The sequence below is a fragment of the Lepisosteus oculatus genome, chromosome 2, assembly GCF_040954835.1.
Source record: "Lepisosteus oculatus isolate fLepOcu1 chromosome 2, fLepOcu1.hap2, whole genome shotgun sequence".
In the NCBI taxonomy this organism is placed as follows: Eukaryota; Metazoa; Chordata; class Actinopteri; order Semionotiformes; family Lepisosteidae; genus Lepisosteus; species Lepisosteus oculatus.
In genome coordinates, this window is record NC_090697.1 from 35201835 (window position 1) to 35218729 (window position 16895).

The following is a 16895-nucleotide window of genomic DNA, read 5'->3' on the forward strand; positions in this document are numbered from 1 at the left end:
GATGTCTTTGTGACGTAGAAACACTTAAACTGACAATTTTTGTTAGATACTGTTCAAGAAAGAGTGATTATTTCTGTAACCGCACATTGTTGGAAGTTAGTGAGAGTGACTTTTCTCAAGGTATGGCAGTGATACCACTGACATCAAGCAACATCTTACCTTCCAGTCTTCTCTGGTGTAAAGAAAGCTAGTGATACATTGCTGCGGTTTCTCACATATCCAATTCTCTTCAAGGCCAAAAGTTCCCTTTTATCCACCTCTCCCAGGGCTACAAACCACCCTTCATCTTTGACCTTGGGGAATTTGGGAGCAAGAGCTTTGCTGTCTTGCTTTCTCTGTAAGTGGAAAAAAAAGAAGCTGGATCAGCTGACAAACATAAAAACCTTCCAATACCGCAGAATGGGTCACTAATCTTCTGGGGAGGCATGTAAGAATATATCTGCAAAAGAATCAAAGAGAGGGTATTCCATGAAATTAGCCATAAGGAAAATAGCGTGCTCTGAGTTAGAGGGAAATTATTTAAGATGATAATGCACCTTTTACAATTAATAATTAATTAGATTGTAGAACAACTGCCATCTTATACCATATTGATGCATTGTACTTTTACTTCCTTGTGCGACAGGTTAAGTAAGAGCTTCTACCTTTTGATGTCCCATGTTGATACGGCGCAGATTTATCTGAAGCACATACTCCTGATCAGCGTGCACAGATACCCAGTTCTTCTCATTCCTGATGTCAGACACCACAGTAGGTAAACCTCTCTCTGTTTGCCCTTCGCTTTCCTCCCACCAGCCTTTGATGCTCATTCCAACCTCAATAACTGGCAGATGGCTGAGGAAATTCCAGGCCTAGAGAAACAAACAGGTGAAAGGAAGCAAAACGAAGTTATTCCAAGTTATTTGTCTTGAGATTCATACTGTGATTTATTTTTAACTCTGACTTCATCATATGACTATGCATGCATTCAAGAAAAAATGTCTGCATGTCTCAATAATTTAAATATATTTAGATCTATTTACACATCAGCAGATAGAAGTCATGAAAACTGTTTTGGTGTTGCAATTTAAATCAGTTAAAAAAGTGAAAAGGAGGCTACTTACAGAAACAAAGAAAGACTTATAGAGAGGAAAGATAATATATGTCTTATTAAATTTATCCCCCCAAGAGTTCTATACAATACACAAAACTGTTTTAATATGTTATGGCTAGAAATGGAAAAAATGAACAGATACCTTCACTGTGTAGTAAGCTATACAGGCTGAGTGTTTAACTAACTGATCAAGTAGGGAACAGCTGCTGCTACAATGAGTCCTCCCTGTGATTGTGATGCCTGGAGAAACTAGGTGTTTTGGGTAACAGGTTCAGAGGGAAAAAGAGTTCAGAGGATGCAAGGGAAAGATCTTGATCTTCTGTTAAATCAGCAAATTGATGTTTGTATTCAGAATTGTAAATTTGGACAAAGAAAATAAACTAAATAAATGTATACAGTATTACCTTCAGTCTTCGAATATACTACAAACCATGAAGAATACAACAACTTGTGCTGAATCAGCATTACTGTATATTTGATCACAGATTTATTAAGAGTAAAGAACTGTGATTTCAAATGGGTGCATGGAACAGAATCTCTCTAAAATATTTTCGGACTCCCATTAATTCTGGCTTCTATTACTTTGCATGCTATATTTTGTAATATATACAAATAAATGATAAATGAATTTTTATTTCTTATTTTCTTCTCGGAGTATATCTCTCACAAGTGTAATTGTTTTACAAAGATGATGCAGTTGTATCTATGCTGTTTTTAATTGTATCATTGTATATACATAAAGCCCATATAAAGCCTGGGCAATTACAATTAAATACAGTTTAATAACACTAATCATGTTTGTGAGGTTTATTAGTTCCATTTTAAGGGAAAACATTACAATAATGCTAATTATCTGAATTACAAAATTCTTTACAACTGGATATTCGACTGTTCTTTTTCATTGGTTGAACAATAAAGCTCTAAAACACAATTTTAAAAGAGCAATTGTTTTTGACACTGCTTAAAAATTAAAGGAGGTACCAATAGCAAAAATGGATTCTGAGATCCTAATACGCTTATGACTGGAGTCCTGCTCCTTATCATTTAGTACACTTTAAGCCATGGCTTTCAGTTCTATTTCATTTTTACTGTGTATGATAAAATACACAGTATTTCAGAACTGTGATTGCAACATACACTCTGCAATGAGAGTGTTTTTATACCTCATTAAAGCTGTGCAGAGATGTGACTCACTGACAGTCGTTCTGTTAATAAACAAGACTGCTGTATTGCAATCTTAACGGAATTTGCCGATATTTCTATATTTCACTCACTTTCTATTATTTCCTTCTTATTTTGCACTTCACCAGAATACAATTTGTTTAACTGCACCTTTAAGCTCTTTGATGGTGGCTGCCTCTTGATTAAAAAGAGAGAGAGAGAAAACAGGCTTTGCAGCAAGACCTACTAAAACATTTCAGTACCAGCCAAACATATTTATTTGAGGATTAATCTTCATCTACTGAATCAGACGAGAACACCTCCACGCATGCAATTATTTAATTAGCAGCCAAATCCTCTGCCAGTCAGCAGCCGTTCTGAGCATACTGATTGCACAGCAGATGCAAGTCTCACAGTTGTGGCTGTCTTTTCTCATTACTACTACAATTAGCACTTAAATTGATGCTGTAAACCCACTAATTTCTAGAATAATTCAGGATTTTTATGTTACCTGGGATCAACTCGCTGTAGCGGCGGCAACAGATTGCTGTTCAAATTGAAGCACTCCTGAGCCAAATATCTTTTGGTACATCAGACAAAGCTCTTTTTTTGTGCGTTTATATCAGAATTAATTTAGAACTCCATCCACAGAGCACAGCCCTGCCAAAGTTCCAAAAATAATCAGTGTTCTTGACACTGTAACCCCACGTTAAAGAACTAAAGCAACCATATAAAATGATGGCAGAAAAATATATTTAAAAGTGAAAGTGTGTGAAATATTATTTTGATCAAAGAAATAAGTTATCAAGCATAACTTTAGACATTATCTTCATGATATTTTCCCTTTATATGCTACTACATATACATGTATGTGAGATGGATCCCTGCTCTTGGGATCTGGGTTTGATTCCGATGGGGAGTAACTTCTGTGTGACGTCTGCATGTCCTCTGTGAGTCCTCAAGGGTTTTCTCTGGGTGTCTTCATTTCCTCCCACATCCCAGATATGTTAGGTGAAAGTGACTGGTGTCTTACATTGTCCCTGTGTGTGTGCACGCATTTCATGTGACAATGTGAAACCCAGTGTCCTGTCCAGGGTGTAATTCCACCCTGCCTCGAGCTTGTGGAATCTGCTGCAGGCCGCTGCTGTGAATCTTACCTGAAATAATGACTTTCAGATAATATACTGATGGATATACAATGTGGGTAAGATGGAGGCACATCAGTTAGCATTGCAGCCTTGCAGACCAGGGACCCTGGATTCAGGTACTATCTGTGTGGAGTTTGTATGTTTTCCCCAGGTTTGCATAGAGTTTCCTCCAGGTGCTCTGGTTTCCTCCCACAGTCCAAAGACATACTGGTAGGTTAACTGGCTTCTGGGACAACTGACCCTAGGTGTGAGTGTGAATGTGTCTGTCTACCCTACAAAGGACTGGCGTCCTGTCCAGGGTGTAACCTGCCTTGCGCTCAGTGCTTGCTGGGATAGACTCTGACTCCCCAGCAACCCTGAATTGAAGAAGCTGTTAGAAAATGGATGAATGGATATATAATGTATGCAGAAGTAGCAACAAAGCTAAGTCAAAACATTTATTCTTGCTTTACAATGAAGCAATTTGTATTTGTGTTCATGTGATTAATATGAAAAATGCAATAGAACATATATCTTATTTTTGGATAATTCAAAGCATACTTTTGATAATATCGGTTATATTATCACATCATATAATATTATCATATTAGAACAAAAACATACTTTGTGTTTAACCTAGTGATTTCAGTTGACTACGAATGTGGCCACACACATTTTAAGGAAAATGCAAAGTATAAAAGTAGATATTTTGTTGCATATCCCTTTGAGACAATAACTGCAAGTTTGTGGCCAACTGATGTAACCAGATCCTTTGTCATCTGAAGCGCTTTAATGCAGCTATTTTGAGTTCTTGCCTGTTATTGGAGACTTTATTTTCAGCATGTAAACTTCTGTCATTTTTTGTTATATACATAAACATTTCACATTCACCTGTCTGACCAAGCTGGTCAGAAGAGGTCATTTTCATAAAGAAACTACTCATATGGCCACACACTTAGAGAAACTTTATCCAGAAGTGATAACAAAAGTGAGCTTCTTCAAACTTATGGTATCTTGGGTAATTATGATAGTGACTAGGCAAACACACAAAGATTAACAAACAATGTAGACTTTATCAGGGAATATACTGGAATAATTAAATATATTTGCACTGATGTAAGCTATTTGTCAAAGAAGTAGGTTATAACCACATGTACATATTTTTCTCATGAGTGGTTTAATAGTGATTCAATTTTACAATAATTCTGAAGATCCTCACATAAGCAGGATCTGATAGTTTTATTACCTAAAAAAACGCAAAAGTAGATAATTGTACTTAAAATTTGAAAGATAAATAAAGATTTGTCAAAACTCTATCGGTAAAAAATAAAATATTTTAGCCCTTGTTCAAGGCTTTGAAATACTGATATTGTCTTCTTTTCAGAACTCAATCAGATTGTGTTGTGTTCAAAGGTGAAACTCTTGACTTAAAAGAGCTGGACTTTTTTAAACTCTGTCTGTCAGCATAATAATAACAATAACAACAACAATAATAATAATAATAAAACTGAGATATTAAAAAACAAAAAAATGCCCAAAGGACTAAATGAGCAATCAAAGGCATTACCACTGTTAAAAAACAAATAAATCATTTAGACCCTAAAACAAAAGCAATTATAGAAAGAACAATAAGTTCCTGACGTTGTGTTACACGTTTCTTATGTCTTGTCTCGGGCACTATTCTTCAGATGTTAATGTCTTGAGAGGAATTCTTAAAATAAAACCAATGCTGGGCGGTGAAAAACTATTACATTTATGTCTACGTCTCCCTTGGATTCAGAGCACAGTATAGCTTATTGAGACGAGGTACGAAGACGGTGAACCTTGCAGAAAGGGTGAGCGTTACCTGTGAAGCCTGGAAAGGCTGTAATTCATTAGCCACCATGGAAGTGAATGTGTGCTCTCTTCCTTCACAGGCAGCTATCAGTTCAGGAAGACATTCAATGGAGCCCTGATAACTCCCAGAGCCGCTTTTCCCTCTGCCTTGGTTCCATTTCCTGACAAAAATAACAATGACATACTCACATAATAAATTGACTGCCAAGCTAGAAAAACAGATGAGGCTTCTCTCCTGGCCTGAGAACCATTTGTGCAAGCAAGTTGGAAATCCTGTTAATACAAACGCAGCCCTACAGCAGTCTGTAACAACAGGGATGCTGGCCATTCTCATCCCCTTTTTCCATTTTTATTGTGTTTTAGAAATTATATTTCACTATAGGAAGTCATGCTTGAAATTCTCATTATGTGCATGAAAAGATTTGATATTTAAGAAACAGATTTTCATCTTCAGTGTGACCAGCAAAGAAATGTTTGTATACCACAATTTAAAGCCACATCTGTTAAGTGATGCTAATCATGTTTGCAATGTCTCAAAAAAGCTTCTGAAGGATTAATACCTTTTTCTTTCAGCCATGTTGTAGCTGCTAAGTGTATACAATAATTCTCAGATAATTCAGAGGTTATCCCTGGCCCTGAAAATAGGTAAGACAGAAATACTGGAATACAGATTAGTTTGCTTTGTCTTAATTCAACTGTGGCTTTACAGGTTTTCTCTTCTCTCAAATATGCAGGCTAATTCTTCAGCAAAAACTAAAGACTGAGAGAATACCTACAGATCAATTGCTCCCAATATTTGATAGTACCAATATGAACTTAACTTTAAACTTTATCCAGTTTAAAAACATCCTTGTAACCGTAAGAGATAAAATGACAAGATTCATTTGAAAGAAATTAATTCTAAATAACATAGAAACACATTGTTTTGTTATAGGTGTAACTGCTGCATTAAAAGCCATTAGTTTATGTCCAGAATAAATGGTCAGTTTGTTACCTAACTATACAATATATTTCTATGCGTATGGCCAAAATCTATCTGCTGTGCCCTCCAGAAATATTCAAATCCGCAATGAAACAGGCAAAATAACAATATACAACAGAACAAATGACAGATTAGATAGTCCTACTTAGAAATATAAAAATGTCCTACGGGTGTCATAACTGTGATATATAATTAGCTGAACGCCACACAAGGGACATATTTGTTCACACCTCTTGGTGCAAGAGAACACTCTGGAAGTATATAATGGCTTTCAAATGTTTCCTGTTTCCAAAGGAGGTAACTGGAAGGACATTCAATAACGTGTATCATCATGGTTAAGGTCAGAGAGCTCCTTGAAGACTGCAGGAAAATGGTCATTGACCTCCACTAGTTAAGGGTGGGTGATAAGAGAGTCCATTAAAAGCTGAATCTACCACTTTGCATTGTGAGGTCCAATATTATGAAGTTTAAAGTAACTGGTATTTTGGTACCTCTACAGGAATAGGACACAAGTGTATCATATGACCGAAGGTTGTAAAATAAATGGTTTGGGAGTCAACTGTAAAACCACAGGTAAAAGTTGCAGGTTTCCAACAAAATACATAGAGATTCAGGCTACATAGCTCTTAGGCTTTTTTAAGAGCAAACCACAACAAGACAAACTAAACCCAAATGACAGTTAAAACCATGTACTATAGTCAGACGAAATGAAACCAGAGCATCTTGCACATGCTCATCCGTTTTGGCATAAGAGCTCATCTTGAGAACCATGGTGAAAAACAGTGTGGGGCCTATTATGTGTTTTGAGTGTTTTGCATGTACAGGTCTAAAAGCCCTTTTTAATATTGGGGGAATCATGAAATCCAATGTATACTAGGACATATATACCAAGCATCTGGATCCCTCTGCCAAAAAACCCATGTTAAGCTGGAAATGAACATTCTATCATGACGATGACTAAAGCCATGCATCAAAATGGACAACCTAAAGGGTAACTGCATGCAAAAGAAATGTTCTCAATCTCCTGATTTCAATGCAAGTGAACATTTCTACTTTGAGTTCAGGAAGGCACTTCACAAATGCAAATCAATGACGCAAAGCAACTCTGCCTGGAGAAACGGTCAAAAATCCTCCTCAAATGCACCAGAACCTCATTGCACACAAGAGGTGTCTTGTCAGTGTAATCTCTGCCAGAGGAGGATTTACAAAATACTAACTGGTCGAGTGTGAATAAATGTCAACCTCGTGTTTTCCAGATGTAAATCGTTAAACAAAAGGCTATGCTTTGTGTACAATTCTTTTGATTACAGTATCATATTTTGAAACACTACTCAATCTATTCTAATTTATCAACCAGAATTTCAAATATTTCATAGCTAATTATTTTACCTAAAAAGATAAAGATGTTGCTGTTCCATGTTTGGTAGGAGAAGCAGGGTTGAGTCATGGAGCCATCGTCCCTGAACAATCATCTGGACAAGGTTACATATATTGAGGGCTGTGACCAACCAGCCTTCATTAGCTGCCACATCCAGCATTGCCTGGAGGAAGAAGAGAAAAAACCATTAATGTGACTAACCAAAAGATGTTGACAAGAGACAGAGTGAAGAAATGAGAAGACATCTTATACACTTAGCAGCTTATACTTAATATGAACATATTGATTGTGTCTATAGATGATGTGGAGATGCTACGAAGCTACTTCCATGCAGAGGTGATAAGATGGAAATTAGAAAGTTTAGGCCTAAAATATAAACTACTGCCCTTTGATTCCAATTTTTCCAATTTTTTACAATTTCTAAATAAATGGCAATTATGAAATTCTGAATAACATCAACTATTTTGAAGTCTTAGCATTCTGCTTGTTTTTAGGGTACATATCAATGTGTGGTTTTGCAGATTACTTGAACAAGTGAAAAACAGATTGCAAATACATGTTGTCTAGATGATAAGATGTCTTCTCCTTAAAAGCAATTACATGACTGGGTGAAATAAGGTGATAATACTGATCAATAATTTCATTCATTTAGTGAAGATGCCGAATATAAATAATGCTCATGCATTTTGGCTATTTCTTGCTTTTATCTTAATTCTCTGATGTATCACATGTATAAAATTAAGTTAATAAATGAATTAAAAATTTTCCTATGTTGACGTTTCAGGATTTTCAAGAATCAAAACAGATCAAAACTGCAATAATGTTCATAGTTTATTGGATGTGGTACTGTAAGTAGCTCTAACTCAGAAAAACAACACTTCTGATTGAGCCATTTCTGAGCCACCACTAAGCATTTCTGTTTCCATTAAAACCAAAAACGTCTGCATGGACACATTCATCCTAAACTCTTAACTAAAATTCACTAGGTGAGTAGTTTATTAAATGATAACATCAGAAATGATGAGCACTGATATTCTTATGCTATTGCTTACTAACAAAGAAAAAAGAATGACAATGCCCACCAGAGAACTGGAATAATGCATGTAAGAATAATGATTGTGACTGGTACAATAGCTGTTTTGGCACTGTAAGTGTCAACACTTACAAAAATCACAAATTTTGACAGTACTGGAAATGACATATTAAAAACAGTGTTAATTTATTAAGAGAGAGGGTTTTGACATGATAGACAAGGAAACAGGCTTTGCTCTGAAAAAGCAGACCATTTAATTGAAACTGTCCTGCATTGGTAAATAACTTCTCTGTTTAAAAAGGATTTGCCTATTGTGTTTGCCTTAAGTAAGTGCAGCCTCTTGTGTGAGGACAGCAAATCTGAACAAGTGTACAGAGACTTAGTATAAACCACAATGAGGCTGTAAAATTAAAGAAAAAAACATCTCTACATCCATTCATTCTTTCCTCCTGTATTGTGCTAAAATACACAAACAAATGAGCTTGAGATACAACAGAAATCAACCTGGATATATTAGCACTGGAAAAGACTTGAGAGCAGAGATGATACTGAGGTTCAATTTTCATATTTCCATATTTTAACCCAGTTACTGATATTTTCATTAAGACCTCAATTTGGTTTCTAATAAAGAGTCTATGCAAAGCAACTATTATTATTCATTCCGACATGGTAATGAGGAAACATAGTGGCGTGTTGGTTAGCACTGCCTGCTGCTTCTCCTCTTCAGGCTCCTGGCTTTGATTCTCTTCTTGGGCATCTGACTGCATTGCGACTACACCCCCCTTCCCCCTCGCCTCCTTGTTTCAGTGAGTTTTCACCGTGTGCTCTGTTTTCTTCCCACTTCTAAGTCCCACCTCTACGAAGACATGCAGGTGAGGTTTGATGTGATGGAGTCTCGCCTTGTGCCTTGTGTTTCTGGGACAGGCTTGGGCTACAGGGACACTGGAGAAGGCAAGCAGCTTACTGATAACAGATGGACAGAACGTAGCTGCAATATAGTGTCTTTGCTTAACAAAGAACATTCATGCATTTCATTGTTTTGGAAAAAAGGCACCATAAACCCTAAATAGACTGAAATTCAAGGTCAGGGGAATAATGTGGATTTAACATACTCTTTAATTATTATATTTTTAATCAGCAACAGTTGCCCTCTTCCCCTCTCTGCTAAACCTTCTAGAACTCTCCTAAAAGGTTAGTATTCAGGAAGCTCAGCTGCTGTCTAACAAACTTAATTAATCAAAAAGTCATTTCCTAGCTGTAACTATGACTAAAAGCACTTCAAGTATGCCAGCAAGCCTACAAGTTAATCAAAATGCTAATGCAGTACAAATTAAAGTTGTGATTAACATTTCACAGTAGCTGCTTGAGCAAATTGATCACACAAATGGGTTACACATTACTCATTTCCCCTCAGTTAGAAATGGGAAAAGGTTTGTCATGGGTCTGAGATAGATTGCAGACTTGCATCGCTTTCTCATTAAACTGTCCTGGATTTAAATGAAAAATTCCACTACAAATATTTCTGTTAGCCCTATAAGATAGTTAGCCTGAAGGTTTTAGTCAAGTAACACATTTTCTACATTATTTATTTTGCCAATGGTAACCACTCAAACAGCTTTTCAAATAAAAAAATGCTGGCAAAAGGTTCCTATATTGCAAATTATCTACACCTGCACTATCCCTTTTTATATAACTAATTCTATGATTACAAGTTGTTTATTTCTCTCTATACATATCATCTCACATAAACAAAGTTGCTTTACTGTTCAATAAGTCTTCATTAAATAAAATTAAACATAGGTAAAATCCACCATATGCTATGGTTTACAAACATTTACATTTTTTTCTCTTAGACACTAGAAGGTTCAATATGAAAAAAAAGCACCTGCGTTTTCCCTATACGAATAAATAAACTATAATTCTATTATTCTCGTGTTGTGATCACACTGATGTTCTATTTACTTCTTACTGAATTATGATTTTATTTCTCACAGTACACTTTAGCTATAAAATGCATATAGCACCACTAGATCAAATGATGAGTGATTTAGCAATATCACACCAGTGCTGACACAGATTTTCATTCTGTCTGCCAGATGCAGGTTGTTTTCATGTTTTTTAAAATGTACCTTCTTTGGATTCTATTTTTTTCACAATATTCACTTAAATCCTCTACATTTCAATGGAGACAAACGTCTTTGTTATTTTAGCTGAGAACCCTTTGGTGAATTCATCACGCCATACAACGGCAGCAGGAGAGATGCAGTCTCACAGCCCAGTCTTTTCTTCTTTAGCAGCACTGAATCTATTTTAGCTGTCTGGCTGAAATTTAGTCAATATTTTTTTCTAGTCTTTTTGGATTACATGTTTTAAAATGACATATTGTGAAATGAAAATAAATACAACATTTTGTCACAGTCATGGAAGCTCCTACTGCTACTTTTGAGAATAAAAAAGAGAATATTCCTGTTTCTTAACATGTCTTATCCTAGTGGACCTTCGCCTCCACCAGACACCAATACTGTAAGTACAATACATGAATAACGGCGCTAACATTTTATAAAGCAAAGAAACAGCACAAAACAATAATGAAACACCATAAGTTTGGTTTAGTAGTAAAATATTTTTCAGGAAAATGGTTGTTAAATTGTCTAGCATATGAAGAAGTCTGAACGGACATGACAAAAGAACAGCTTTCCATAGTCGCACAATGTAAGCATCAGCAGAAACAGCTGCCATGCATGGACAATTGATAGCAGATTCAGAGCCTGTACTTTGCAGCTTTCCTGCCATGTGCTAAAAAAAAGTCATTCCTGCTCTGCAGTTTGGGAAGCCCTGAGTGCAAATTGTTCAATGAGATAGACAAGATCTGTCTCAATGACGAGCTGTAAATTATTTTAACCGCTCCACACCTCCACTCATTATTCCCCTTTCTCCCAGGGCACACACATTCCTTTGAGATTTCATTTCAGCTCACAAGCAAACATACATTTAATATACCGATAAAGAAGGGCGAAGTTTTACTGTCCCTGGCTGCACAGTTAACACTTCAATACCTTTGTGAATTATTACTCCTATTATTATTACTCTTATGTATTTCTCATACAACATCGGACAACATCTTTTTGAAGCTAGAGGTGAAAAGTATTATCATTTATATAGCTACCTCCAGACATTTCAGCAGGTTGGTAGAGTTTATGGACATTATAGAACTCAATAAAAATCAAAGTATTTCCTCTAGAAATGTATTATAAGTCATGGCAAATAATGTTTCTCTAGCCTCTGAATTGTTGAGAGAGAACACACCAGTGTAACGCCTAATCTGGGTAAACAGCTTCTGGGTAGAAAACTACAGACACATAGATATAGATGATGACTTCTATTAGACATGAAATCACTCCAAATAGGTTCCTTAACTTAAAACAAACAAAAGCATATAAACATAAACTGTGTATACAGCTATGGACTGTCTTAATAGCAGACAATCCCATTGTAATTGTAATTCTAGCAACCAACAAATCCAACCCAGCGAAGCTCTCTGTAGTGTTCCAGTACTTCCATTTTGGAAAACTATATTTCACTATTTCTTCATACCTGACAGATGTGTTAGTCATATGACAGCAGCATGTAGATGAGTCTTATTAGAGAAAGGCAGCGGAACCTGCCTCTCACACATAACAACTGCTCAAAGGGACTACTAATAAATGTTACTATATTATACCTTGCAAGCTAATAATGATGGAAATGTTAACATGATGTGTGATCCCTTTAAGCATTTGAATCTGCCTGTGTTAAATATCTCTACTTATAATTTTCTAATGGCTATGTCTCACTTAATTTACCTGACGGTAAAGCCAAACAATGTAACGAACAAGCACAGCTCTTGGCTGGCACTTTTCTATTGCTCCAGAATGAGCTTCATGAAGTGGGATAAAGAGGTTGGATTTCTTTTATTGACATCATCTTTCATTTCTCTCCACACAGTCATTTATTGGGGTTTAGGCCAAGAAGCTTAACCTCCCCCTTTTCAATACTCAGGTCCTGAGGTTAAAAGACACACATGCTTTTTAGAAGCTTAATAGATGATGGAATCATATCCTTGTAAACATGTCTATCACCGACAGCATCTATCATTTTAAGCTTAAATCACAATCCTCAAAGACATACCACTCAAAGAAAAACACCATATCAGCTCACTTGGGTACCCTGTTGTCTCCAAACCTGAGATAAAACATTTCTGGAGCTTAAAGGACAGGTAAAATAAAAAGCTATGTGATAATCCTTTTAAGCATGTTACAGTCCATAAAATGTTTCTGTATTATGTCTCTCATGTAGCTTCATTCCTTAGAAGCGCATCTAACAAGTGTTGCATTTAAAGTGACAGTGAAATGAATGTCTATTAATTAACAAAAAGTAAGAAGAAAATAACTTTACATGCTTTCATTAAATTACAGTCGGAAACAAGAATAAATCATCTGCATTTTGTTTTATCATTTTTAATTGTATCCTAATATGTGTGATTGTTCAATTGACGTTTATTGAGCCCGCTTATATATTTGTTCAACTAACTCACTGTTTAACCAAAAACAGGTTTTGAACAGGCACCTTACAGCTACTGTAGGTCAAAGGAAACTGTCCATGGAAACTATCGGGGAGGCACCAAAGGGATGATGATCCTTGTACAGCAGTACTGTACTCTCCTGAACATATTGTCCCTCAGCAATCACCCACACCAGGCACTTATCTCTGCTACAGAAGTAGCTACATCACCTGTAAATATATATCCAGTATCATGCTCATTCAAGGCCCCTTTGGACAATTTTGGATCTCTCAAATGACATCTTCTACCTCCAGCAACCTTATTTACTGCATCTCTTGCAGAAAATGCCTAGCTATTTACATTGGTGAAACAGGAAGGAGACTGGGAGATCACTGCAGGGAACATGTCACAGGGTTAAGATCTTTCCAAGTCCCTAGTTTCTCATTTCACATTCTAATTGCCACTATCATACCAATCTCTCCATCTATGTTCTAAAAGAGGGGTTTTGGGACTCCTATTGCAGAAAGACGTCCGAAACCAAAGTTATCCTGAAATTAGGATCACACCTTCCCCCTACTCTCAACAACAGACTCGTTTCCTTCTAATCCTCTCTACTCATTTGGAGGTTTTGATTTCACACCTCTCTTCACCCCTCTTAACTTCAAACCACCTGAGTGTCCACTCCGTTTCTCTCCTGTTCCTGCCTCCTCTCCACTCCTGGCTTTTGTTCTCCCATGCTATATCAGCTGCTGACTTTCCTCTCTTTCTCATACCTGAAAAAGGCTCCACAGCTGAAACTTTGTGTTTCTTTACTTCTATTTTCAGGATGGATTTAACCTTTACTTGTTCCTATGCAGCCTATGCATGCTGATATAGCTACCTACTTGAACTACTAATAGAATTATAATTTCTTAATTACACAGAGTATACAAAATTGTTAGTAAATATGGATAGTCATTAGAAAACAGGTTATTTTATTTTAGATTTTAATGATAAAATATATTATGCATAATGGTTCCAGAAATAATGTATTTAAAAGCAAATAAACACATAGAAAAACAAAAATGAGGCCAGATTATATGAAGAAATGATTTGAATGACTTTGTCACATACAATAGGGATATCTGTGGATATTACTTCACTGAAATCTTTAAGGTGTGTGGTACGTCTGGAAATGTAGTTTTTTTTGTCTATGTATTCAGCTCATGTGTGATTAAAAACTTCGTGCTGTGAAGGGAACACTTTGTGTTCCATTTTTAATAGACCCTTTAAAAATAAAAAAGGAGATGTACCATCTTTATTCATTCAGAATATCTGAACCACAGCTAGAGAGACAGACAGATAGCAAGAAAGGAAAAAAATAATCCCTGAATGAAAACGGTTGTGTGCCCTAGTGGTAAGGGGACATGAGGAAGGAAAAGCATCTATTTTTTGCGCATAAAACTGTTTTCTAAGTATCTAAAACAGTTTTTATAGCTTTTAAAGGCTTGCATTTGCACTGGGGATATATCGGATATTAAACAGAGAAGAACATATTTTAATTAAAATTAATCAGATATCTATAGTACAGTGCATTTTAAGAAGAGAGGGAGGTTTCAAAAGTTTAATTTTCTGTTATACCACAAAGTGGCATTATAAAGACTATAAACATGATTATAAACTGCTCCAAAGCTATATAGTTCTAAAGAGTTTTGGGTTTTTGCTTCTCATGTATCAAGGATTATAAAAATGGTTGGCCCACTCCCAGTACTGTAAACTAAATGAAACTATATAAGTAATACAAGGTTAACATAATAATAGTTGCATTTCTGTCACATTGAATCATGCTGTCTTCCATGGAGGTTTATGATGTATGAAAACACATATGTGGCACTAACACTTCCATAGAGCAGGTATGGCAACACAATAGTATGTTTAGAAATGCACAACAAGGAATAGTGTGTAGGAGAGAGTGTTTCAAGTTTAATTTTCTAACTTAAGTATGTTTTAAAATATTTTAAGTACTGACGTACTAAAATAACAGGGAATTTTTAGTCTTGAACAGAGATGAATTTAAGGACATATTATTTAAGTTTTTAAAAAAACACTCAGAGGCAGACAGACGGGTGTACCTGGCAAATTCGAATGGCATTGTCCAATACAGTCTTAGTGTCAGTAGCATAGTCAGGGCAAGGCAATGCAGCTCGGCTGAAATGAGCCTGAAGGAGAAGATGGGTCTTGGTGTGGGGGCTGTCAAAGGAATGAGGGTTCACTTCAATCGGAAGGCGGTGAGCCAGTTCACTATTCATCTGGTCCTCGTTGTGCCTCACAGGCAGTTCAGCATATTCTTCAGCATCCTGAATGAAAAGAAACAAGCTGATCAGTTTACATTTACTACTGTTTCTAAAATACATTTAAAAAAATGTACAAAAAAACAATGCCAAGATTATGCTGGTGATTTACATTATTACATTAGTCTTTATCATTCTAAAACCACTTAACTGATACTCAGGAAAGAACACTTTTAAAAGACTCTAATTTCAATGAAATGTTACTTTACAGGTAAGATGAGGTAATAAAATGAAGTAGATCTGAGGCTGAAGAAGGTCATACTGTACATCATGAATGCCCACCTCCTGTCCAGGAGAGCTAGTGTGTCCACATATTTTCATTTCAGCTCTTAAAAATCAAACTGAAATGAACTATTAGCTTAAATGGATGGCCTCAATCAAACTCTTAACGTGCTGCTGATTTAGAGAATTCAATGAAACCTCCTGGAGTCTCCAGGACAGTAGTTGGGCATCCCTGTCATACATATTTATATAAAACATTAAGATAGAAACCCACCGCTGTATACATCTCCAGAACTACAGCTGAAGCAGGCGAAAAAAATCTTTTACACATTAAGGTCAAGCTAATCTTAATGCAACTGTTGGTTGCATTATCCTCAAGAATGAATTAACTGGAAACAGTTCAGCCATTCACTCACAACATTTTGTCTGCCTAACAGCCAACAGTTTCCTTTGGGATTTCAAGCTGTCAAAAAAAAATCAGCATAACAAAATAAAATATGGAAGAAAGAAAGATTTATATCGAAAAAAGTAATTACATATTGTATACTGTTTTATGCAAAGAAAGAGCAAAAAGTGCATCAGTATTAGATGATGAATGTAGCTTTTTTGAGACACACATATACACATTGAGACAGTGTATATAAAAAACTGTTGTATTTTCTATTGGCAGAATGAGTAATAAGCCTGCTCGAAAAACATGTTTAATCACATTTCTGCTTAAAGAATTCAGTTTGTGTACAGATTTAGTGGACAGAGAAGATAAAGTCAGACTGTAGATCAGTAAGCTAATGGCGTAACAAAACTATCAACATTGTGCCTTTTACTGACATTTACACAGGAATAACGTTGCTATAGGAAAATCAGACCACTTCTAGAGGATTAAGAGATAAAGCCAAAAATGAACAAAATTGGACAGTAATGCAAGGCTTTACATTTTTCTTCCATCTTAGATTTAAAAGCACTTGTTTGGAGTATGTGTCTCAGACATTTCTTTAGTCCTGATTACTTTGGTCCACATCTCTTGGATGAGAAATTTATTTCCAATGATTCTCTAGTAACTTCGTGGAGAGACAGAATTTTACAGCTATGGACTTTTTCAACACAATACATTAAACAGAACCTACAGCAAACTTAAAAAATAGGGAGATTAACATCATGCAATCAATGCAAAGAGTATGAATCACACGATCTTT

At 35.9% G+C, this 16895-nt stretch overlaps 1 protein-coding gene across 2 annotated transcripts in view; it reads right to left on the bottom strand.

The window, feature by feature from the left end:
* The window catches only part of ascc3 (activating signal cointegrator 1 complex subunit 3), a 372889-nt gene that overhangs the window by 2619 nt on the left and 353375 nt on the right, over positions 1–16895 (bottom strand). For both annotated transcript variants that reach the window (XM_069178640.1, XM_069178641.1), the window contains exons 37-41: positions 15262–15486; positions 7589–7740; positions 5228–5378; positions 645–851; positions 160–335 (exon numbers count right to left, since the gene is read on the bottom strand). In XM_069178640.1, the coding sequence (XP_069034741.1) occupies positions 160–335; positions 645–851; positions 5228–5378; positions 7589–7740; positions 15262–15486 (911 nt within the window). The remainder of the gene's footprint in view (positions 1–159; positions 336–644; positions 852–5227; positions 5379–7588; positions 7741–15261; positions 15487–16895) is intronic.